Genomic DNA, 18,994 nt, shown 5'->3' on the forward strand with positions numbered 1-18,994 from the left:
GGCACCAACTGGACTTGATTGTCACCAAATGATCGGTGTCACACACTCCGTGTCACACAGAGCTACCACAGAGCCAATTGCAACATGGATCAGTCCCTGGTAGTGAGCAAGATCCCTCTCCAGCCAAAGAAGGCCTATATTACAAAGCATTAAGTGTGGTCCTCAAATCAACACTGCTAGAACAGTCATACCTGAACTTCATGAATGCTTCTCTGATTCTGTTAAATAAGCTCTACTGAAGTGCCCCAGAAATAGTGTCAAAGCAAGGTGAAACCACAACAGCGAGGAATTTACAGCACAGCTAGGTCTTCCTTGGCAAAAGAGAGCAACAGACCCTTGACTGGTTTGAGGCCAGCATAAAGGACATGGAACCTGTTATTGCTGCAAAGTGTGAGGCTCTCCTAAACTACAAGCATGCTCCTTGTGAAAAGACACTTTCTACAATGAGAAAGACAAGAAGTGATGCCCAGCAGATTGGTAGATGATGTGCCAATGACTACTGGCTAAAGTTGTGCCACAGCATCCAACTCGCTGCTGACACTGGAACACTCACAAAATGTACGAAGGCATGAAGAAAGCCTTTGGGCCAACAATCAAGAAAACTGCACCGCTGAAAACCTTGTCAGAAGATATCATCACAGATCACAGCAAGCAAATGAAGCAATGGGCAGAACACTATCAAGAATAGTACTCGCAGGAAAACATGGGCTCTGCAATTAAAAGTATCCAGATTCTGCCTGTCTTGGAAGAGCTGGATGTTCCTCCCTCCCTTGACGAGTTGTAAGATGCTATCAACTCTCAGGCATGTGGTAAAGCCCCAGGACAGGATAGAACCCCAACAGAAGTGCTGAAAGCCAGCTTAAATACTTTCCTCATTACAAACCTCCACAGCCTCCTCTTGCAGTGATGGGAGCAAGGATCCATGCCACAAGACATGTGTGACTCCAGCAAGAACAAAAACAACAACTACTGTGGGATCTCTCTGCTGAGTAACGTGCGGAAAGCCTTCGCCCATGTAGTTCACAACATATTATAGTCACTTGCTGGAGGGTCAAGCCCTAGTCACAATGTGACTTTAGAGCTCAGAGCTCAACAGTAGATGTCATTTTCTCACTGAACCACCTGCAGCAGAAATGCCAACAGCAGAAGCACCTTCATAGACCTGACAAAGGCCTTATGGTCAGCCACCATAACCAGCAATCTCTCAATCAATGCTGAGCTGAACAAGCGCATTGGCAAGGCAGCTATGACAATGGGTCGCCTCTCCAAAACGGTATGGAAGAATGTGATGCCAACGTCCAGTACTAAGGTGAAGGTCTACCAGGCTTGTGTGCTGAACACATTGATTTCTAGAAGGGAGTCGTGAGCAACTTATAACTGTCAGGAGCGACACCTTAACACCTTCCACATGTGCTGCATCAGGAGAATTTGGGGTATCACATGGCAGGACAAAATTCCAAAGAAAGATGTGCTCTCTTAAGCAACATTCTCAGTGTGTTCACACTCCTGTCTCAGGGACATCTACACTGGCTTGGTCATGTCCACAGACTGGAAGGTGGCAGGATGCTCAAGGACGTGCTCTGCAGGGAGCTAGTTTTAAGCACCAGGCCCGTTGGCAGACCAACTCTGTGTTACAAAGATGTCTGCAAACATGACATGAAGGTTGGCAACACCATCCCTGCCATGTGGGAATCCCTTGCAGACAACCACAGTGCCTGGAGACAGGCAGACAAGTCATGTATCCATAGTAGTGACCAAAGGAGAAATGACCTATGGGAGGAGCACAGAGAGAAGAAACGCTATGGTGCACCTGCAGCAGCACAACTGAATGCTTTCATCTGCCCCAGCTGCAAATGAGCATGTCTCTACCAGAACAGTCTCCACAGCCACAGCAGTCGCCACAACTTTTCAACAGCTTGACTTCACCCCCAAAGGCGCACTGCTTCATTGTCTCTCGAGCCAGACAGATGCCAACACAGAACTGCTCATTCAGAGAAATGTTGCAGAAGAGCAAGTTCTTTCAGTGCAATGAGTCCAGAGTTTGCAGGTGCACCTCAATATTTTGATCGAGACTATTTGCAGACCTAGGCTGGCAATACACCCAATGCTATCCACAAAATTACAAACTGGATGTATCATCTGAGGGGGGAGGAAAATGTTCTTTCATGCCAATGGGGAACCTGTACTCTTAAAGTAATAGCTTCAAAGTCAACAATTTTAAAACTCAATTTTATTCATTAAATGTAATGCACAAGAGGAAAATAATGAAATAGTCGAGGTGGGGCAAGTCAGGGAACACAGGTGTTGGAATGAGCCATCACACACATGGATTTACCATTCCTGCAGAATTAAACATCCATACACATACTTATGTGATATTGTATCTTGCTTCTCTGGTTACACATAACTTCCCTTACCTTTCTCAATGCCCCATTTCCCTAAATGTATGTGGCCCTATCCCACACTTACCCCATCCACTTCTCTTCTATACAAATCTGCAAACAATTCTTAAGGAATGCAGGGCGATATCTAACTACCATATGTACTCAAGTATAAGCCGACCCGAATATAAGCCGTGGCACTTAATTTTAGCACAAAAAACTGGGATAACTTATTGACTCAAGTATAAGCCGGTTCACCACACCACAAACCTGGTGGTGGCGGCAGTGGTGGAGGAAAAAAAGCAGCCCAAAAGGGCTGCTTTCGGGCCCCTTGTCCCTGCCGCCTCTGCCGTTCGCAAGAGCAGGCATAGGAGCCGCAGCTGGGAGGCACAGCGCAGAGCAGCGCCTCTCCCAACCGCACCTCCTGTGCCTGCCCCTGTGAGAGGCGGGTGGCAGCGGCGGGACCAGCGGTGAGAAAGGGCTCCTTTTAGGCCGCTCATCCCTCCGCTGCTGCCGCCCGCCTCACTCGAGTATAAGCCAAGGAGGGTTTTTTCAGCATAAAAAATGTGCTGAAAGTCAGCTTATACTCGAGTATATATGGTACATTAGTGTAGACCCACCCACCAAAAGTTTCAAGTCCAATGATTTTAACATATCTACTCTTGAGTATGACTAATACTGAGTATCACTCACAGTTTTTAAATATTTATGTTTTAAGTTTTTGAATTGTTATTGGTGTCTTTGATTTTGTTATAGACACATAGAATAGTAGTACTGGAAGGGAGCCTGAGGGTCATCTAGTCCAACTTCCTGCAATGCAGAAATCTCAAGTAATGCATCCATGACAGATTACCACCTCTATGTTTTGATTTTACTTTTTTAAAAAGATTAATGATTGTATTGATTGTTTGGTTTTAATGTACACCTCCCTCGAACTCATGTTTTGGATGAAGGTCCAGTTTAGAATGCAGCTGCTGTTCCTCCACCCCCATTAACCATATTTTATGGTATACCAAAAGCTTACTAAGGGAAAGCAGGCACAATGAAATTTAGGAGGCTGTAAAATACTTAATATTGTAAACTAGAGTGCATCCACATGGAAAAACAGAAGCTGCTAGGGCTTTAAAAAAAAAAAGCTAGCACATTCCTAAATTACAATGTGAATAATTCCAAATCAGAGCCAGAAGACAGTGTTAAACCTACAAGATGGTTATAAGACTAAGGGTTGCATCCAACATCATACTCAGAGTAGACCCATTTAAATTAACAGACATGACTTTGGGCACATTAATTTCAGTGGGTCTACTGAGAATTTACCTGGGAGTAAGCCCCGCTGAACCCACTGGGACTTGCTTCTGACATGTAGGATTGTAATGTTAATCCATTTCCCAATTCAAACCTCAAAGCATGAAATTATACTTTGTGGTCTCTTGGGGCGGAAAAAAGTTTTACCCAATCCATTTTGAAATTCTAGCAAGTATTAGAAACCTGTCAATTCATTTAAGAGCATTTAAAATATTACCTGTTTTGTCTTTCAATATTTTGCAGTTCCCTGTGGTCCCTTTTCAGATGTTTGGTCAAAGATGTAAAGTACTCTTTCAGCAGATTTTGGAAAGGCTGTTGTTTTTCTGGGCTAATGATTTCACTGGGAGGAAAACTCAAGTTAAATTTATCTGATGCACTTTTAACCTTCCTTGGTACCAATCCGGCAATGTCATCTCCACAGTGCCGACAAAAGCTAATAACCACTGAGACATGGGTGTGGGATTCGCGATCAGCATTAATAATGTTTTTTACTTGTTCATAGATTAAAGACAAGCCTTCCTTATCAGTGAAAATCCCAACTATTGTCAATTCTGCAATAAACCGCAAGTCTGTTCTTAGTTTAGTAATGTTGGATGTCTTCTCTTCTTTCCTGGCTTCAAAATGTTTCTTCCAGACTTGAAGTAGTGATGGAGCAAAATCAGCATAACGCTGATGGAACAGAGAACACAAGTGCACAGCGCAATTCACATCTGATATTTTCAGTTTTGCTTCCACTATAGAAGCAACAGCCTCTGCAATGTACTTGCTTAAATTGAGGCCATTAAAGTCATGGGACAAGGAGTCTCTCTGCTGTTCTGTGATAGTTTTTAATTTCTTAACAAAGGCAGTGTTCTTCTTGAGACTTGAATCCAGCCTGCTAAAGAAGTTCTCTTCAGGGCGGCTGTCTGGTGCATTCTGGTTTTTGCTCCGGAGTTCCTTTCTTGCTTGGTGGCGCTCCCACGCTTCTTGGTGGAGCTGGTGGGCTTCTTCTTTCTCTCTAAACAGAACATGAAGAATATTGTGTTTAAGTAGGGCTGAAATTTTAAACATTGTAATAGACTAAAAAGGCAAGCCTCATTAACAGAGCAACATATTTTTTATTTAAAGGTTGCAATAAATGACGTCTTTGTGGCAACAAAACAGACTTCAGCTTCCTCTCCTGCCCGCCCTCCCAAAATCTGCTCTGGAAGTTTAGGGGACCCTCTAAAGGAGGTTTGGGTGGACTTGGACAGTTTCAGGGGAGAGATGAGGAGGGTGAACGCCTGTTGGTCAAGTGGATGCAGCACTGGATTTCACCCAAGAATGTATGAAGATTACAGATGGCAGGCACCATCTTAGAAAATTTCCTCTTTCCTCTTTCCCTCTCGCAAGGGACCGTTTCACTAAGATGGTGCCAGCTGCAACATATACATTCACTGTCTAAGAGTATGTTTTTTGTTATTAAAAATGCTTTCAATATATGCAAATTTAAATCGGAACTAGTCTGAGTAATCAACAAATTTATTCAGTCTGGTGATAGCACTAATTTTAAAGCAGTAAAGTGCAGATACAGTGGTACCTCGCAAGACGAATGCCTCGCAAGACGAAAAACTCGCAAGACAAAAGGGTTTTTGGTTTTTTGAGTTGCTTCGCAAGACGAATTTCCCTATGGGCTTGCTTCGCAAGACGAAAACGTCTTGCAAGTTTGTTTCCTTTTTCTTAAAACCGTTAATACCCAGGGTGCATTAGAGGTGCAGTTGCGACTTGACTTCGAGGAGCAACTCATAGCACGCAGTGTGGTAGCCTGCTGGAGAGTGTTGGGGCCACTTCTTAAAATTACTGCAGACTTAATACAGTGGTGCTTCGCAAGACGAAAAATTCGCAAGATGAAAAAACTCGCAGAATGAATTAATTTCGTCTTGCGAGGCACCGCTGTAAATGAATTTCCTAATGAATTGCAAAATTCATTAAACAAGTAATCTTGCTTTATTTTTTCCTTATATCTGTACTGCAACATTTTAAAATGACATTATTGTTATACAGTCATACCTCATATTACGTTTGCTTCAGGTTGAGCGTTTTCAGGTTGCGTCCCGCGGCAACCCGCAAGTACCGGAAAGGGTTATTTCCGGGTTTCACTGCTCGCGCATTCACAGACATGCAAAATGACGTCGTGCGCATGTGCAGAAGCGGTGAATCGTGACCCGCACATGCGCAGGTTGCGTTCTACTCATGTTGCAAACAGGCCTCCAGAACGGATCTCGTTCACAACCAGAGGTACCACTGTAATGAAGTGATGCTTCTAACCAGCAACCCTTTGAAAATGAAGTAGCTTGTCAGTCAGAAATTTTCCACGAATACTCAGACCAGCATCTAAAGAGCTTTGTTGGGCATTTCAGGTGGGATTTCCTACTGTATTTGACCAGCAAACCTCCCATATCACAAACCACTTAGCAAAGTCTACTAAGCTCCAAGAGTGGCTTATGATGTGGAAAAATAGATCTGTAGTTTGAGGAACACAAGGAGAAAGCTACCTTGGGTGCACAGAACTAGTTATATTGGGTTCCTGGGCATCAGTATTTCTTAAGCTTTTTGAAGTGGGGCTTGTCTATTTGTATTGTACTTCCATAGCCCAACAACCTAGTAGCAAGCATTTCTTCTGCACAAGGGGAAAACGCAGCTCTTCTTTCAAATGGAGCAACTTCCCTTACAATTTCCATGGAGCTATTCAACCCACCCAATCCTTAGCTCCCTGTGCTTCCCCATCTGTGTCCCAGCACCCTCTCTTATATAGTTTGAAAACCTAGGTACTAGCAGCAAAGAAATAATAAAGTCTTACTTCAGCTGGGCAGCTGCCTCTTCTTGTTGTCGCTTTACTTCTTCTTCCTGTTTTTTTCTCTCCTCTTCTTCAAGTTTTTGCTTTTCTTCCTCCTCTTTCTTCTTCTGCTCTTCTTCAGATTTTATCTTCTCATCATCTTTTTTCTTCCGCTCCTTGTCTTCTTTTTTCCGTTTCTCCTCCTCCAGTTTTTTCTTTTTATCTTCAGGTGGTTTTAACATTTCTCTCTTCATGCCAAGCCTGACATCCTCTTTGGGTTTGTCCCGGCTGCTACCTGACCGCCTCTCGTTGAACTCCTTATCTTTATTACTTAATGATGTTTCTTTTTCTTCCATGCTTGCCGACTTCTTACGCTCTGCTGGCATTATGTTACCCAGGCAGATCTGAAAGATTATTAACAACACATTGTCATTGAATTCACAAGTTAATAATCAAGGCCTCAAAATGTTGTTTCTAAACTACGAATGGATATTTTTTCCAGAGCTATGTGCTGTCAAACTGGCTTGATTATTAGTGGAAGGTGATAAGTACTGCTAAATGCACAAATGCCTTCCTTCAGCCCACAGTACATAACAGAAGCAGCCCAAGACATTTTGATAACCGATAAAGTAAATCCAACTGGTATCCTTTTTCTCACTAATTAACATGAGGTACAATCTACAGAAAGTTCTCCTACACAAATCCCACTGAAATGTGAAGCTGCACAATTGAGTCCATCCCTTTCTCACTCTACAGTTTACACCCCCAATCTGCTGTCTAAAGTAGTCATCTCAACTCAGCTCAGGGTTTTGGGGCCTCTGACCCAATAGCAAAACCATGAACAGCTGAGGGCAGAACATCGAGCTACCACCAGAAACAAACTCCTGTAATAAATTATATTCCTTCCCTTACATATGGTGGCATCTTGAGTTTTGACTTCCCGGTTGTCATCACCGGCTTCTGGTGGTGAAGAAAAATACAGAACCATGACCTAGAGGAAGTTTTCTACTTGCTGGGGAAGGGCAGACCTTGAAATGAGGATACTGTGTCCACTGGAAGCCCCTGTCTCCCGTAACAGTTAATTCCACTCTCAATAATATACACTGGATTGCCTTTTTTTAACCAAGTGTCACAATCAGAGGACTAAAGTCACAGCAGCTTAACAAAAGGAACTACAATAGCATACCAGCAATTGCTTTTACTATATGCCTGACTATAACAAAGTTACTTCAATTAAATAAAATAAGCAAAAAAGTTGCTTGCTTGAAAACATTTTCAAAATATCTGCTTATAAATGGTTTATCATTAGAGAAGGAAATTTTGGGTAATATACTCGTAGTAGACCAACAGTGATCTATTGTTCAAGGACTGACAACTTTACACACAACTATAACTTATTTTCTAGCACGTTCGTGAAAATACACATAATTCCTTTCAAGCAAATAAGCTATGGAACTTACAAACTCATTGTATGGACCTGATAAGCTCCTCCGAGTTAAACAAATCATCATGCACGTATGAGTATTATGTACACCTTTACAGTAGTGTATTGAATCCTCTAATTCAAAGCTGCACACTGAGACAATTAAAGAACAAAACCTGCAAACAATTAAGGAAGTTTAAGTAAACACATTAAACTGGTGCACCATCTCCTTTGTTGGGAGGAGGGATACAGTTGCTAACTATTTTTGATAGGAATTTCTTATTCCAGTCCTACAAATACTAGCTCTTTAAGATTCTTTAAAATGAGCAATTCATTATTAGATAGGTTAAAACCACAACATTTCAATAAAATGCCTTCAAAACTAAGCTCTGAATTCTTACAGCACACGCATTAAAACTTATGTTCACCATTAAAATCTAGAAGAAAAAACCCAAGACTACATCAGTTACTTGTTACTGCTAGACAACAAACAGGATATTTACCACCTAATAATTGTTTGATAAAAACAAGTATTACAGTCAGTTTTGCACTCCATTAGTTACATTCCAAATCTCTGTCTACTCTTAAGCATACCTGAAAAACAGTGAGAATTACCACAACAGTTGTTTTTAAGCACTGACACTACTTCATTGATGGATTTACTACTGAACATCTTCTAGCCAATGCAACATTAACACTCCTACAGCATTTATAACACTTGATCAGTTGTAATTTAACACCGAAGAAGCAGTAGTAGTACTCTACTGCTGTTACGACAGTGTATACAAATAACTTTGGAGTAGAGCTAACTACTTCTGCTCACCTTGGCTGTTTCTTTTGCACCCAGGGCTTTTTACTCAGCTCAAGACCCATTTCTTCCCAACCCAGATACAAAGCATGAAACAATAGCCCTTGTATATTCACCCTGAAATTGATGTATTATTAGTGCAAAACAAAAGCACTATACTTAAAGCTGCATTCACATCCATCTTTTCAAAAACGATTCCCATTCCATGACCTCTAATAAATGCTTTCTCCCCATTCACACTTTACTCTTTGACAACCAAGCTTTATATACCTAGTCCTAGGCAGTGATATGGGTTGAAATGTTGTCCAAAAGAGTTCCACTATTTTATTTCTCTATCGAAAGTTTTCAACTTTTAAAATGGATTGCTTCATAAAATTAGCAATATGATGAATGAAGATAGTAATAGCCCAAAATTTAAGAATTGGAATGGTTACAATATTCATCTGATCTAAAATCAAATTGTAATTAATTCTCTTCAGGTGACTATCAGTAGGAAGCATGCATATTTATGTGCACACGTCACTTGAAATAGTTGTGCAGGCCTGATCTGGTCCATTTTATATCAATAAGCCACCCCTTTATGGAGATCCTGATAGAAAGTTTTACAAACAAAACTTCAAGTTCCCAGCAAAGCTGATCACTAGGTGATAAACTGAAGTTCACAAATGAAAGCATATGAAAATCTAGAAAAGAAATGAACTGTAACATAACTTCTGTTAAAAGCTTGTTTTTCGATTAAAGAATTACCGTATTTTTCACCCTATAGGACGCACTTTTTCCCCTCAAAAAATGAAGGGGAAATCTGGGTGCGTCCTATGGGGCGAATGCAGGCTTTTGCTGAAGCTTGGAGAGCGAGAGGGGTCGGTGCGCACCGACCCCTCTCCAGGCTTCAGGAAGACATCCGCAGCCTAGGCAGCCCTGCGGGAGGTCCCGCAGGGCTGTCTAGGCTGCGGATAGCAGCCTGCTTCCCGGAGCGACGGGCGCCCTGAAAGCAGAGCGCCTGGCGCTTCGGGAACACATCCGCAGCCTAGGCAGCCCTGAAGCAGAGCGCCCCGCCCGCCGGACAGACATCCGCAGTGTGGGGAGCCCTGCAGGAGTTCCCCACAGGGCTTCCCATGCTGCGGATAGCAGCCTGCCGCCCGGCGGGCGGGGCGCCCTGAAGCAGGGCGCCCCTCGCGCCGGGCAGACATCAGCCAGCTCCACAAGCTCGGGGGACAGCGGGGAGGCGCAGTGCCGCCATCCCACTGTTCCTCGACCTGGTTCGGTTTCCCCGACCTGCTTTTGGGGGGGAAATAAAGGGGGGGAAATTTCCTTTATTTCCCCCCAAAAAAACTAGGTGCGTCCTATGGGACGGAGCGCCCTATGGGACGAAAGATACGGTACCAGGTTAAAACCAACACTACTTAAAAAAATTCTGAAACCACTATTAATTACAGTGCAGTATTTTAAGTTACAGCACAACAGCAATTGTCCTCAAAGCAATGCATATTCATTTCTTTCGTGGACAAATCTCAGGTGCTGCCTGTCCTTGAGTAATATTGGAACACAATCAAACTAAAGGAAGTCTGATGGATAAAAAGAATCTAATGGCTAATTACCAAGAAGCTCTTTCCCACAACACACACACGTAGAGTGATTTTCCATAGTCTGGCAAAGAAATGTGTACTATTTGCTTGCATGCAAGGAAGGAAGACAATGAAAACATAGCAGAAGTTGAGCCCTGCAAGGAAGTTAAGTTGTGCTAGCTAAAGATCAACTGAGAACATCCTCTGAAACCTTTCATCAACGTATGTACTGTCAAGTTTCATTATTCAAACAGCTCAGAAACACTACATCTAAAGTATTTTTTATACACTTTTTAGATTCCTGGATTATTTTTAAATACAAAATACTTTTTTTGTATGAGCTTTCAAAATTTCTTCCTCAATATCTTGCCCCTACTGTAAGGAGGGGACAGAATGAATGCATGTCTTTCCCTAAAATATATAGCCTGGCTCACTAAACTGAGCCATTTTACCTAGTAATTCCTCAAACCTCATAGACTCCTCAGATATACATATATTTTCAGCATTTCTATCCTTCCTTTCTATAAAAATATGTCCTGGGGCAAACAGATATATAGATATATATACAGATAGATATATAGATGTAGAGATATACATATATATATATATATATATATATATAGGCGCCTCTGCTCTCTGCTTGTGGCACAGTAATATGGATGAGATGGATTAATCTGCATGTGACGTGGACAGGCTGGTGCTGGTCTATTGATTGCCTTTTATTTGACTATGTCAAATATCCTGTCAAGCCACAAACAAGTGTAAGTAGAGGTCCTACCTTTTAAATAGCATTTTCACATCCTCTGATACAAGATAGACAAAAGGTATGTGGAGCTGTAGAAAACATGGGCCATTACTCCCAAATATGCAATTTCATTCAAGAGTAGGGACATCCTGCTCTCTACTCAGCAGTGTAAAACGGAATTTTATCTTGTTACTACATATGTTTTGTTTGTTTGATGCCATTTTCAAAAAGTTCAACAGCTACACTATTTACTGTGGTTTAGGGGTAGAAGTATGAACATATTTGCATAACATCAATAACTTTAACAACTGATTACATTTGTTAATTCCATTTGTTAATTCCCTTATAACACCCAGGTAATGGTAGGGGCTGTAGTAAGCACAGGTCTGTAGAATTCTGTAAGAATTCTAACAAATTGTTTTCAATATTTGACCAAAGTGGTTTAAAAAAACACACACCAAATGACTAACCCAAGATATGTATAAGGAGCTTCCTGTCTTAGGGGCAAGTCTTCAGACTGAATGCTCTTTAGATCCCTTACAGCCCTATGATCCTATGAAAATTCTTCTTTCAGGTCATAATGCTGTGTACATACTTAATAATAATAATATAATAATAATTTTTTATTTATACCCCGCCCTCCCCAGCCAAGGCCGGGCTCAGAGCGGCTAACAAGCAATAATAAAAACAAGAAGAATGATTACAACTTAAAAACAAAAATAAAATACATTAAAATAATGGAACATTAAAATATTAAAATGTAGCCTCATTGCAGGAGGAGAAGGAAAAGAAAAAAGAGAGGGAGGGAGGGAATCAAATTGGCTCCAAGCCAAAGGCCAGGCGGAACAACTCTGTCTTACAGGCCCTGCGGAAAGAAATCAGATCCTGCAGGGCCCTGGTCTCATGAGGCAGAGTGTTCCACCAGGCCGGAGCCAGTGTTGAAAAGGCCCTGGCTATGGTTGAGGCTAATCTAACTTCCTTAGGGCCTGGGACCACTAGGGTGTTGTTATTTATGGACCTTGAGGCTCTCCGTGGGGCATACCAGGAGAGGCGGTCCCGTAGGTACGAGGGTCCTAGGCCGTGAAGGGCTTTAAAGGTCAAAAGCAGCACCTTAAATCTGACCCTGTACTCCACCGGGAGCCAGTGCAGCTTGAAAAGCACTGGGTGAATATGCTCCCATGGCAAAGACCCCGTGAGGAGCCTCGCTGCAGCATTCTGTACCCGCTGGAGTTTCTGGGACAGCTTCAAGGGCAGCCCCGCGTAGAGCGAATTACAGTAGTCAAGCCTGGAGATGACCGTCGCATGGATCACTGTGGCCAGGTCGGGTCGGGAAAGGTAAGGGACCAACTGCTTGATGCGGCGAAGGTGGAAAAATGTCGCCTTGGCTGTTGCTGTAACTTGCGCCTCCATGGAAAGGGAGGCATCAAGGATTACACCCAAACTCTTAACGGAAGGCAATGGCACTAATTGGGCCCCCGCAAGAGAAGGGAGTTGGTCCCTCATCCCCATGCCATCCCGACCTAGCCATAGGACCTCTGTCTTCGAAGGATTTAGTTTCAATTGGCTCTCACGAAACCATACAGCCACAGCTTCCAAGCATCTGGTCAGTGTGTTCAGGGCCGAGTCGGTGTGGCCATCCATCAGCAGATAGAGCTGAGTGTCATCAGCATATTGGTGACAGCCCAGCCCAAAGCTCCGGATAATCTGGGCAAGGGGGCACATAAAGATGTTAAAAAGCATCGGGGAGAGAATTGTGCCCTGTGGCACTCCACACACCAAGGAATGGCGTGACGACATTTCCCTCCCTAGTGCCACCCTCTGTCCCCGACCAGAGATAAAAGAGCACAACCAGTTACGGGCTATGCCCTGTATCCCCACGTCTGCGAGGCAGTGATCCAGAAGATCATGATCGACCATGTCAAAGGCTGCTGACAAATCTAAAAGGATCAGCAGTCCTGACCCATCTTGATCCAGTTGTCTATGGATATCATCTGTTAGGGCAACCAGAGCCGTCTCCGTCCCAAAACCAGGACGGAAAACGGACTGAAATGGATCTAATGCCGATGTTTCCTCCAGAAACCTACCAAGCTGTTCAGCAACCGCTCTCTCAATTACCTTACCTAGGTATGGAAGATTTGAAACTGGGCGGTAATTGGATAGGTCTAAGGGATCTAATGAAGTTTTCTTTAAGAGTGGACACACCACTGCTTCCTTCAGTTCCCCTGGGAATGTCCCCGTGTCAAGGGACAAATTGATAATACTTAGACACTGTCACTAAGTACATGAGACCGAACAGCAGCAATCCTGCATGGTTCCTAGTAAGCCATGTTAAAGCATTCTAAATACAAGTACATGCTTTTTGAGAATAAGCAATGTGTCGCTAACTTTCCCAACCTCTCTCATACACTGCACTGTTGCTTACCACGTCACAGTAGACAAGAAAGTCTACATGCACATTCTAATTGCATTATCTTTGTCACTTAACTTATTGAAACAACTGACAGAGATAATATCACAGATCAGCAAACTACAGCAGCCTGATATTATGTATATTTAAACAATGCTTTAAGTCCTACTGTGTTCAGTCCGTGCGCATGCCCAGAACTGCTGCTTTGTGAAGAACTAAAAGCAAAACAAAGCATAGTTGAACCATGCTTGTAAGTAAAATCCTAAATTTATAACAATCCTAAACTGCTGTGAATTGTGGACACTATTAATCCTAAATCACAATGAATTGCTTCAGAAAACACTTGAAAGAAGGAATGGCACTATACATGTTTGAGTTAACTATCTAAAGCTATTGGAAAGAGAAAGTGAAGGGAGAGCCCATGGGCAAAACAGCAAGGAAGAGAGCAGCTTGCCATACAGATTTATTTCAGAACAGCAAGGAATAGAGTATTGAAAACAATTCTGTAATAATAATAATAAGAAGAAGAAGAAGAAGAAGACCAAGAAGAAGAAGAAGAAGAAGACCAAGAAGAAGAAGAAGAAGAAGAAGAAGACCAAGAAGAAGAAGAAGAAGAAGAAGACCAAGAAGAAGAAGAAGAAGAAGAAGAAGAAGAAGAAGAAGAAGACCAAGAAGAAGAAGAAGAAGACCAAAAAGAAGAAGAAGAAGAAGAAGAAGAAGAAGAAGAAGACCAAGAAGAAGAAGAAGAAGAAGACCAAGAAGAAGAAGAAGACGAAGAAGAAGAAGAAGAAGAAGAAGAAGAAGACCAAGCTTTTGACAGCTTTAGACAAGCCTAAGAACAAGCAAGAGCTGAAGAAGAGAAGACTGAACTTTGGCAAAGTGCAAAACTTCTGCCCCGCCAGATGAGCTTTTGTCACTCACCACTTCACACCCTGGGAAGCATCACAACCACTGAGAGCATCTTGGTCCGCTCACCTTCCACAATGGCAGGGCTACTGGCAAAGGAAGCGGCCAAGGACTGAAGCAGCCGGGCTGCCTGCAGACAGGGCCAACCTCCCCGAGTATGGAAAGGCCGGCCTTTCCTTTCAAGTAAACAAGGCAATAACGTTCGTCCTGCCCCGGCCCCGCGCGGCGGTTTTGCTCCCTCAAAGACCTCTTCTTCCACGGAGCTCCCCGGGGAGAGCGGGGAGGGTCCGCCACTTTCTGGGAGAGAGGCCTCCGCGTCTCCTTTTCTCTCCGCTTTCGTTTTTATTCAGATAATACCTTCTTTAACACATTTTTACTACTACTATTATTATTATTACTATTAATTTAAAAGGAGACCTCTTCCACGACCGACTCAAGAGAGGGGGCGCCATTCCACACACCCACCCCCGCCCTCCTGGTCAGCTTCCCCACACCTGTCACTTTCAGACAGCGGGACCCCCCCCCCCCCGCGCAGGTGAAGATGCCGCCGCAGGAAGCCAGAAGCGCCGCCTTCCCGGCCGCCCCCCTCGCGCGGCAGAGGCCTCCCCCCCCCCCCGGCAGCCCCGCGGAGGGCTCCGGCCTCGGGCTCCCTGTCCCGCGGCGCCCCGACCAGGCCCGTCCCGCCCGGGGCTCCCCATCTCGACGCCCCCCCCCCAGCAGCCCCCCGCCCCCTCCGTCTCCCCCGACGGAGGACGGTGAAGGGGCGGTTACCTCGGCCCGCTGTAAACATCGGTTCCAGCTTCTGCAGCTCCAGCTCCGCCAGCCTCTTCTTCTTCTTCTCCCCCCCCCCCCGCAAACGAGGACCCCGCCCCCCCAGGCTGCCCTCGGCGTCGCCTGCTCGGAAGCAACCCCGCCGCCACCCGCCTTTCGGTCCAGGGCGAAGGGTGATGGGAAAGACTGGTCTGAGGGTTCACCTACCGGCGGACGCGGTCCCTTCCCGGGACGGGCTGCTGAGAACAGGGGCGGACGCTTGCCAGGCATCGCCCAGGACAGCTCTGGCTGGCGGGGTCCTTGGGACGGAGAGGGGGCAACCCCGTGCTTTGGTTACCAGGGGAAGGCGGAAGTGCCCGAGGGGCGGGGCCTCTCCGGAGGGCGGGGGAGGAGGAGGGGTGGGGCTAAGAAGCCTCTCCCGCCCTCCGCCCAACGCCGAAGCTTTTGAAAGCGAGGCGGTGCAAGGCGCTCTTTTGCTCCCTGGGGAACTCGGGCCCAGAGCCGACGGTTCCCCGAGTCCGAGGTGCCGCAGCCCAGGGAGCGCGCCTCGGGCGTAAGCGTGCACGCGCTCTTCTCCTAAACATAGCGAAATTTGCTTCTCTTTTTTGAGACGCAAGTAGTAAGTAATGCACACTGCAAAAATGTATAGCTAGTTTAGCTATATCCCTTAACCAAACCTGCTCTCCTCAGATATGGTGGGACGGTGTCCGCTCACATTCCCCGTCCAGTTGACTTCTGGATGTGGGAAGGAGGGGGAGCCTCCTCCTCAGGCAGCAAAATGTCTTAGTATGACGAAGGAAGGACCAATGGGTGGTCCCACCCCTGCATCCCTCACCTGCAGTGCTGTGCAGTGAAATTTTTTGAAGGGAAACAGTTCGGACCAGAGGCACCAGCTTGCGAGGGCGATGGGATGAGGACACCACACGCACCTCCCTCCCTAAGCCCGGCAGAAGCTTCCCAGGTTTGGGAAGGAGGCACCAGGCTTTAATACTATAATTTACCGAGAACATTTAGGGGACTAGCCTCTAGCTCCCTGTCCACATGCCACTACTCACCTGGCTGGTAGTGAGAAGTGCAATGGCCAGAGTGGGGTGAGAGAGAGCTGGACTAGAGCCAGGGAGTGAAAGCCACGCTTGACTTCTGCTGGAAGCCAAAGCTGGAAGCAAGACCTTCTGGGGTGTTGATGCCATGAACTCCTCCCCTGCAGGCTCAGGTTGTATATAATAGAATCATTGAATTGTAGAGTTGGAAGGGACCCCAAGGGTCATCTAGTCCAACCCACTGCAATGCAGGAATCTTTTGCCCAACATGGGGCTCAAACCCACAACCCTGAGATTAAGTGTTTTATGCTCACTGCTTAATAACAAAAACAAGCAGCAAAGATGATGACTACTTGTAGCAAGCCTGAGTTTCTGTGTATTCCAAATATAATGGGGTTAGGCAGAAAGATTATATGTGTCGGCGGTTCGAATCTGACAAACTGGAACGTGTCCAGAGGAGGGCAACCAAAATGGTCAAAGACCTGGAAACGATGCCTTATGAGGAGCAGCTAAGGGAGCTGGGCATGTTTAGCCTGGAGAAGAGGAGGTTAAGGGGTGATATGATAGCCATGTTCAAATATATAAAAGGATGTCACATAGAGGAGGGAGAAAGGTTGTTTTCTGCTGCTCCAGAGAAGCGGACACGGAGCAATGGATCCAAACTACAAGAAAGAAGATTCCACCTAAACATTAGGAAGAACTTCCTGACAGTAAGAGCTGTTCGACAGTGGAATTTGCTGCCAAGGAGTGTGGTGGAGTCTCCTTCTTTGGAGGTCTTTAAGCAGAGGCTTGACAACCATATGTCAGGAGTGCTCTGATGGTGTTTCCTGCTTGGCAGGGGGTTGGACTCGATGGCCCTTGTGGTCTCTTCCAACTCTATGATTCTATGAATCCCCGCGGCGGGGTGCGCTCCCGTTGCTCGGTCCCAGCGCCTGCCAACCTAGCAGTTCAAAAGCACCCCCAGGTGCAAGTAGATAAATAGGGACTGCTTACTGGCGGGAAGGTAAACGGCGTTCCGTGTGCTGTGCTGGCTCGCCAGATGCAGCTTTGTCACGCTGGCCACGTGACCCGGAAGTGTCTCCGGACAGCGCTGGCCCCTGGCCTCTTAAGTGAGATGGGCGCACAACCCCAGAGTCTGTCAAGACTGGCCCGTACGGGCAGGGGTACCTTTACCTTTACCTTTAAAGTCTCCAGAGGGGTGCCATTGAGGGTCTCAGCCTATGTATGTGTGTACACAAATGTGCATGGAGGGGTGCCAAACTGGGTCTTTGACCCAGGTGAAATAAAGCCTAGTTTCAACCCTGCCCAGAGATGGCTTCCCGTTTCTGTATGTGTATATAAACCACATATTTTCTTTGAGCCACATTTTCAGAAGTAATATTTGCGTGAGCAAATGCAGCTACATAAGAACATGAATAATTCCCAAAATATATAGATGAACCTCTTACCTGTGTACCTTAAGTATGTATACAAACTCAACGAGGTGTGTGTGTGCTTTTGCCAGGTAATCTCATTTATATTAGGTCTAATTTGAGACAAACTCTCATCTCATCAACCCAAAGAAGCCTTTCTCCTTTCTGATCTTTCATAGAATAGCCATTGCTCTCATTTTGAAGAGAGATCTATCCATATTCTGCAAATGAATATATTTATATAGATACTATATTATACTCTACTATCCTGAAAGATTTAAACATTTCTTCAATAGTCCTTGAAGCATCCCTCCACACTCGCCATCCTCTCCAGCCACACCAGAGGGGCACAGCCTCAGACGCCCCCTTCTCCGCCGCCCCTCACTGCAAGGAGCCCATCTCTCGAGGGCTGGCAAAGGAGAGCTAAAAGGGGAAGGCGGCCAAGGGGACCTGGTTCGGCTCTTCCAAAGGCGGGCGCCGGGCGTGTCCCGCCTGCTCCTCCCGCCGCAGCTCCACCAACCGGGGCCGGGGCCGGGGGCCGCCCCCTTGCTTGTCTGGGCTGCGGAGCGAGCAAGCGGGCCTGGCGGCGATGGCGGTGGCGGCGCTGGGAGCGCGAATGGGGTCTCGGCGGGCGCCGGCGCCTCTGCTGCTGCTGCGGCGGCGCTGGTACCGCTCCGAGCGGGGGGTCTACGGCTACAAGCCGAGCCGCAAGGCGGAGAGCGGAGCCGCCGACGGCGCGGAGCCGCGCGATTCCCGCAGCAGAGCAGGTCGGCGGGCGCCTGGCGGGGCGGGGGAGACCGCGCGTTGCTATATGGGGGGGGGGCGGGCGGGAGAAGAAGAAGAGCTTTGCCCGCAGGCATCCTCAGCCCACCCAGATCCACTCCGCGAGGGGTCCCGGGGGAAGCGCGCGGGAGGGCAGCCTTCAAATGCCACCTTCAAAGGTCCCCTCACCTGAGAGCAAGGTCCTCTGGGCACACGGGGACTCGCTCTCAGTACGGAGTAGATCTATACAGGATCAGACTGTTGAAAGTGGTTTGTGCCACACTTGATATGCCTGCCTTTTAGTCAAAAGCATCTTTTTTCATGCTCTCGGGACGACCCCCCTCTTTCCTCTGTCCCCAAAGTGAGTGTCTGTACATGTCTGCTCATTAGTAAACCCCACTGAGTTTGCAGCGGTTATGCTGTGTACACCAAAAGGTGGCCTGCATATAATTTTACAAGTAAATATAAATAAAATAGAGTTTACCCTCCAGGTGAGTGAGTATAGGAATGCGGTAATAACACACGGATCTTTAAAAGGGTTACATGGAAGCAAATCCAATTGATTACAATAGTTTTCCCACACTTTTCAGTAAGTATGGGTAGGACTGTGTGCAAAGCTGGTCTTGGAATTTTTCCAGCATTCCTGCTATGATGTAACAAGACCTTTTCCTCTCT

At 45.8% G+C, this 18,994-nt stretch overlaps 2 protein-coding genes across 10 annotated transcripts in view; one reads left to right on the forward strand and one right to left on the reverse strand.

The window, feature by feature from the left end:
- UPF2 (UPF2 regulator of nonsense mediated mRNA decay) overlaps positions 1-15,414 on the reverse strand; it is a 54,157-nt gene extending 38,743 nt beyond the window's left edge. For 2 of the 6 annotated variants that reach the window (XM_077935658.1, XM_028745441.2), the window contains exons 1-3: positions 15,313-15,413; positions 6,505-6,884; positions 3,904-4,683 (exon numbers count right to left, since the gene is read on the reverse strand). In XM_077935658.1, coding sequence (XP_077791784.1) covers positions 3,904-4,683; positions 6,505-6,884; positions 15,313-15,375 — 1,223 coding nt within the window. In that variant the 5' untranslated portion in view covers positions 15,376-15,413. Of the gene's footprint in view, positions 1-3,903; positions 4,684-6,504; positions 6,885-14,349; positions 14,371-14,403; positions 14,755-15,105; positions 15,229-15,312 lie in introns of those variants that run through there. The other 4 variants (XM_028745440.2, XM_077935659.1, XM_077935661.1 and 1 more) reach the window with 4 other exon arrangements.
- A 2,581-nt stretch (positions 15,415-17,995) lies between these two features.
- Positions 17,996-18,994, forward strand: part of DHTKD1 (dehydrogenase E1 and transketolase domain containing 1) — a 31,237-nt gene continuing 30,238 nt past the window's right edge. For 2 of the 4 annotated variants that reach the window (XR_013394525.1, XR_003708482.2), the window contains exon 1: positions 18,115-18,324. Coding sequence is in view for 2 of the 4 variants with exons in the window: in XM_028745836.2 (XP_028601669.2) it covers positions 18,147-18,324 (178 nt within the window). In the remaining 2 variants the exon portion in view is untranslated. Of the gene's footprint in view, positions 18,325-18,994 lie in introns of all 4 variants that reach the window. The other 2 variants (XM_028745836.2, XM_028745837.2) reach the window with 2 other exon arrangements.

This window comes from Podarcis muralis, chromosome 10, assembly GCF_964188315.1.
Source record: "Podarcis muralis chromosome 10, rPodMur119.hap1.1, whole genome shotgun sequence".
Classification (NCBI taxonomy): Eukaryota; Metazoa; Chordata; class Lepidosauria; order Squamata; family Lacertidae; genus Podarcis; species Podarcis muralis.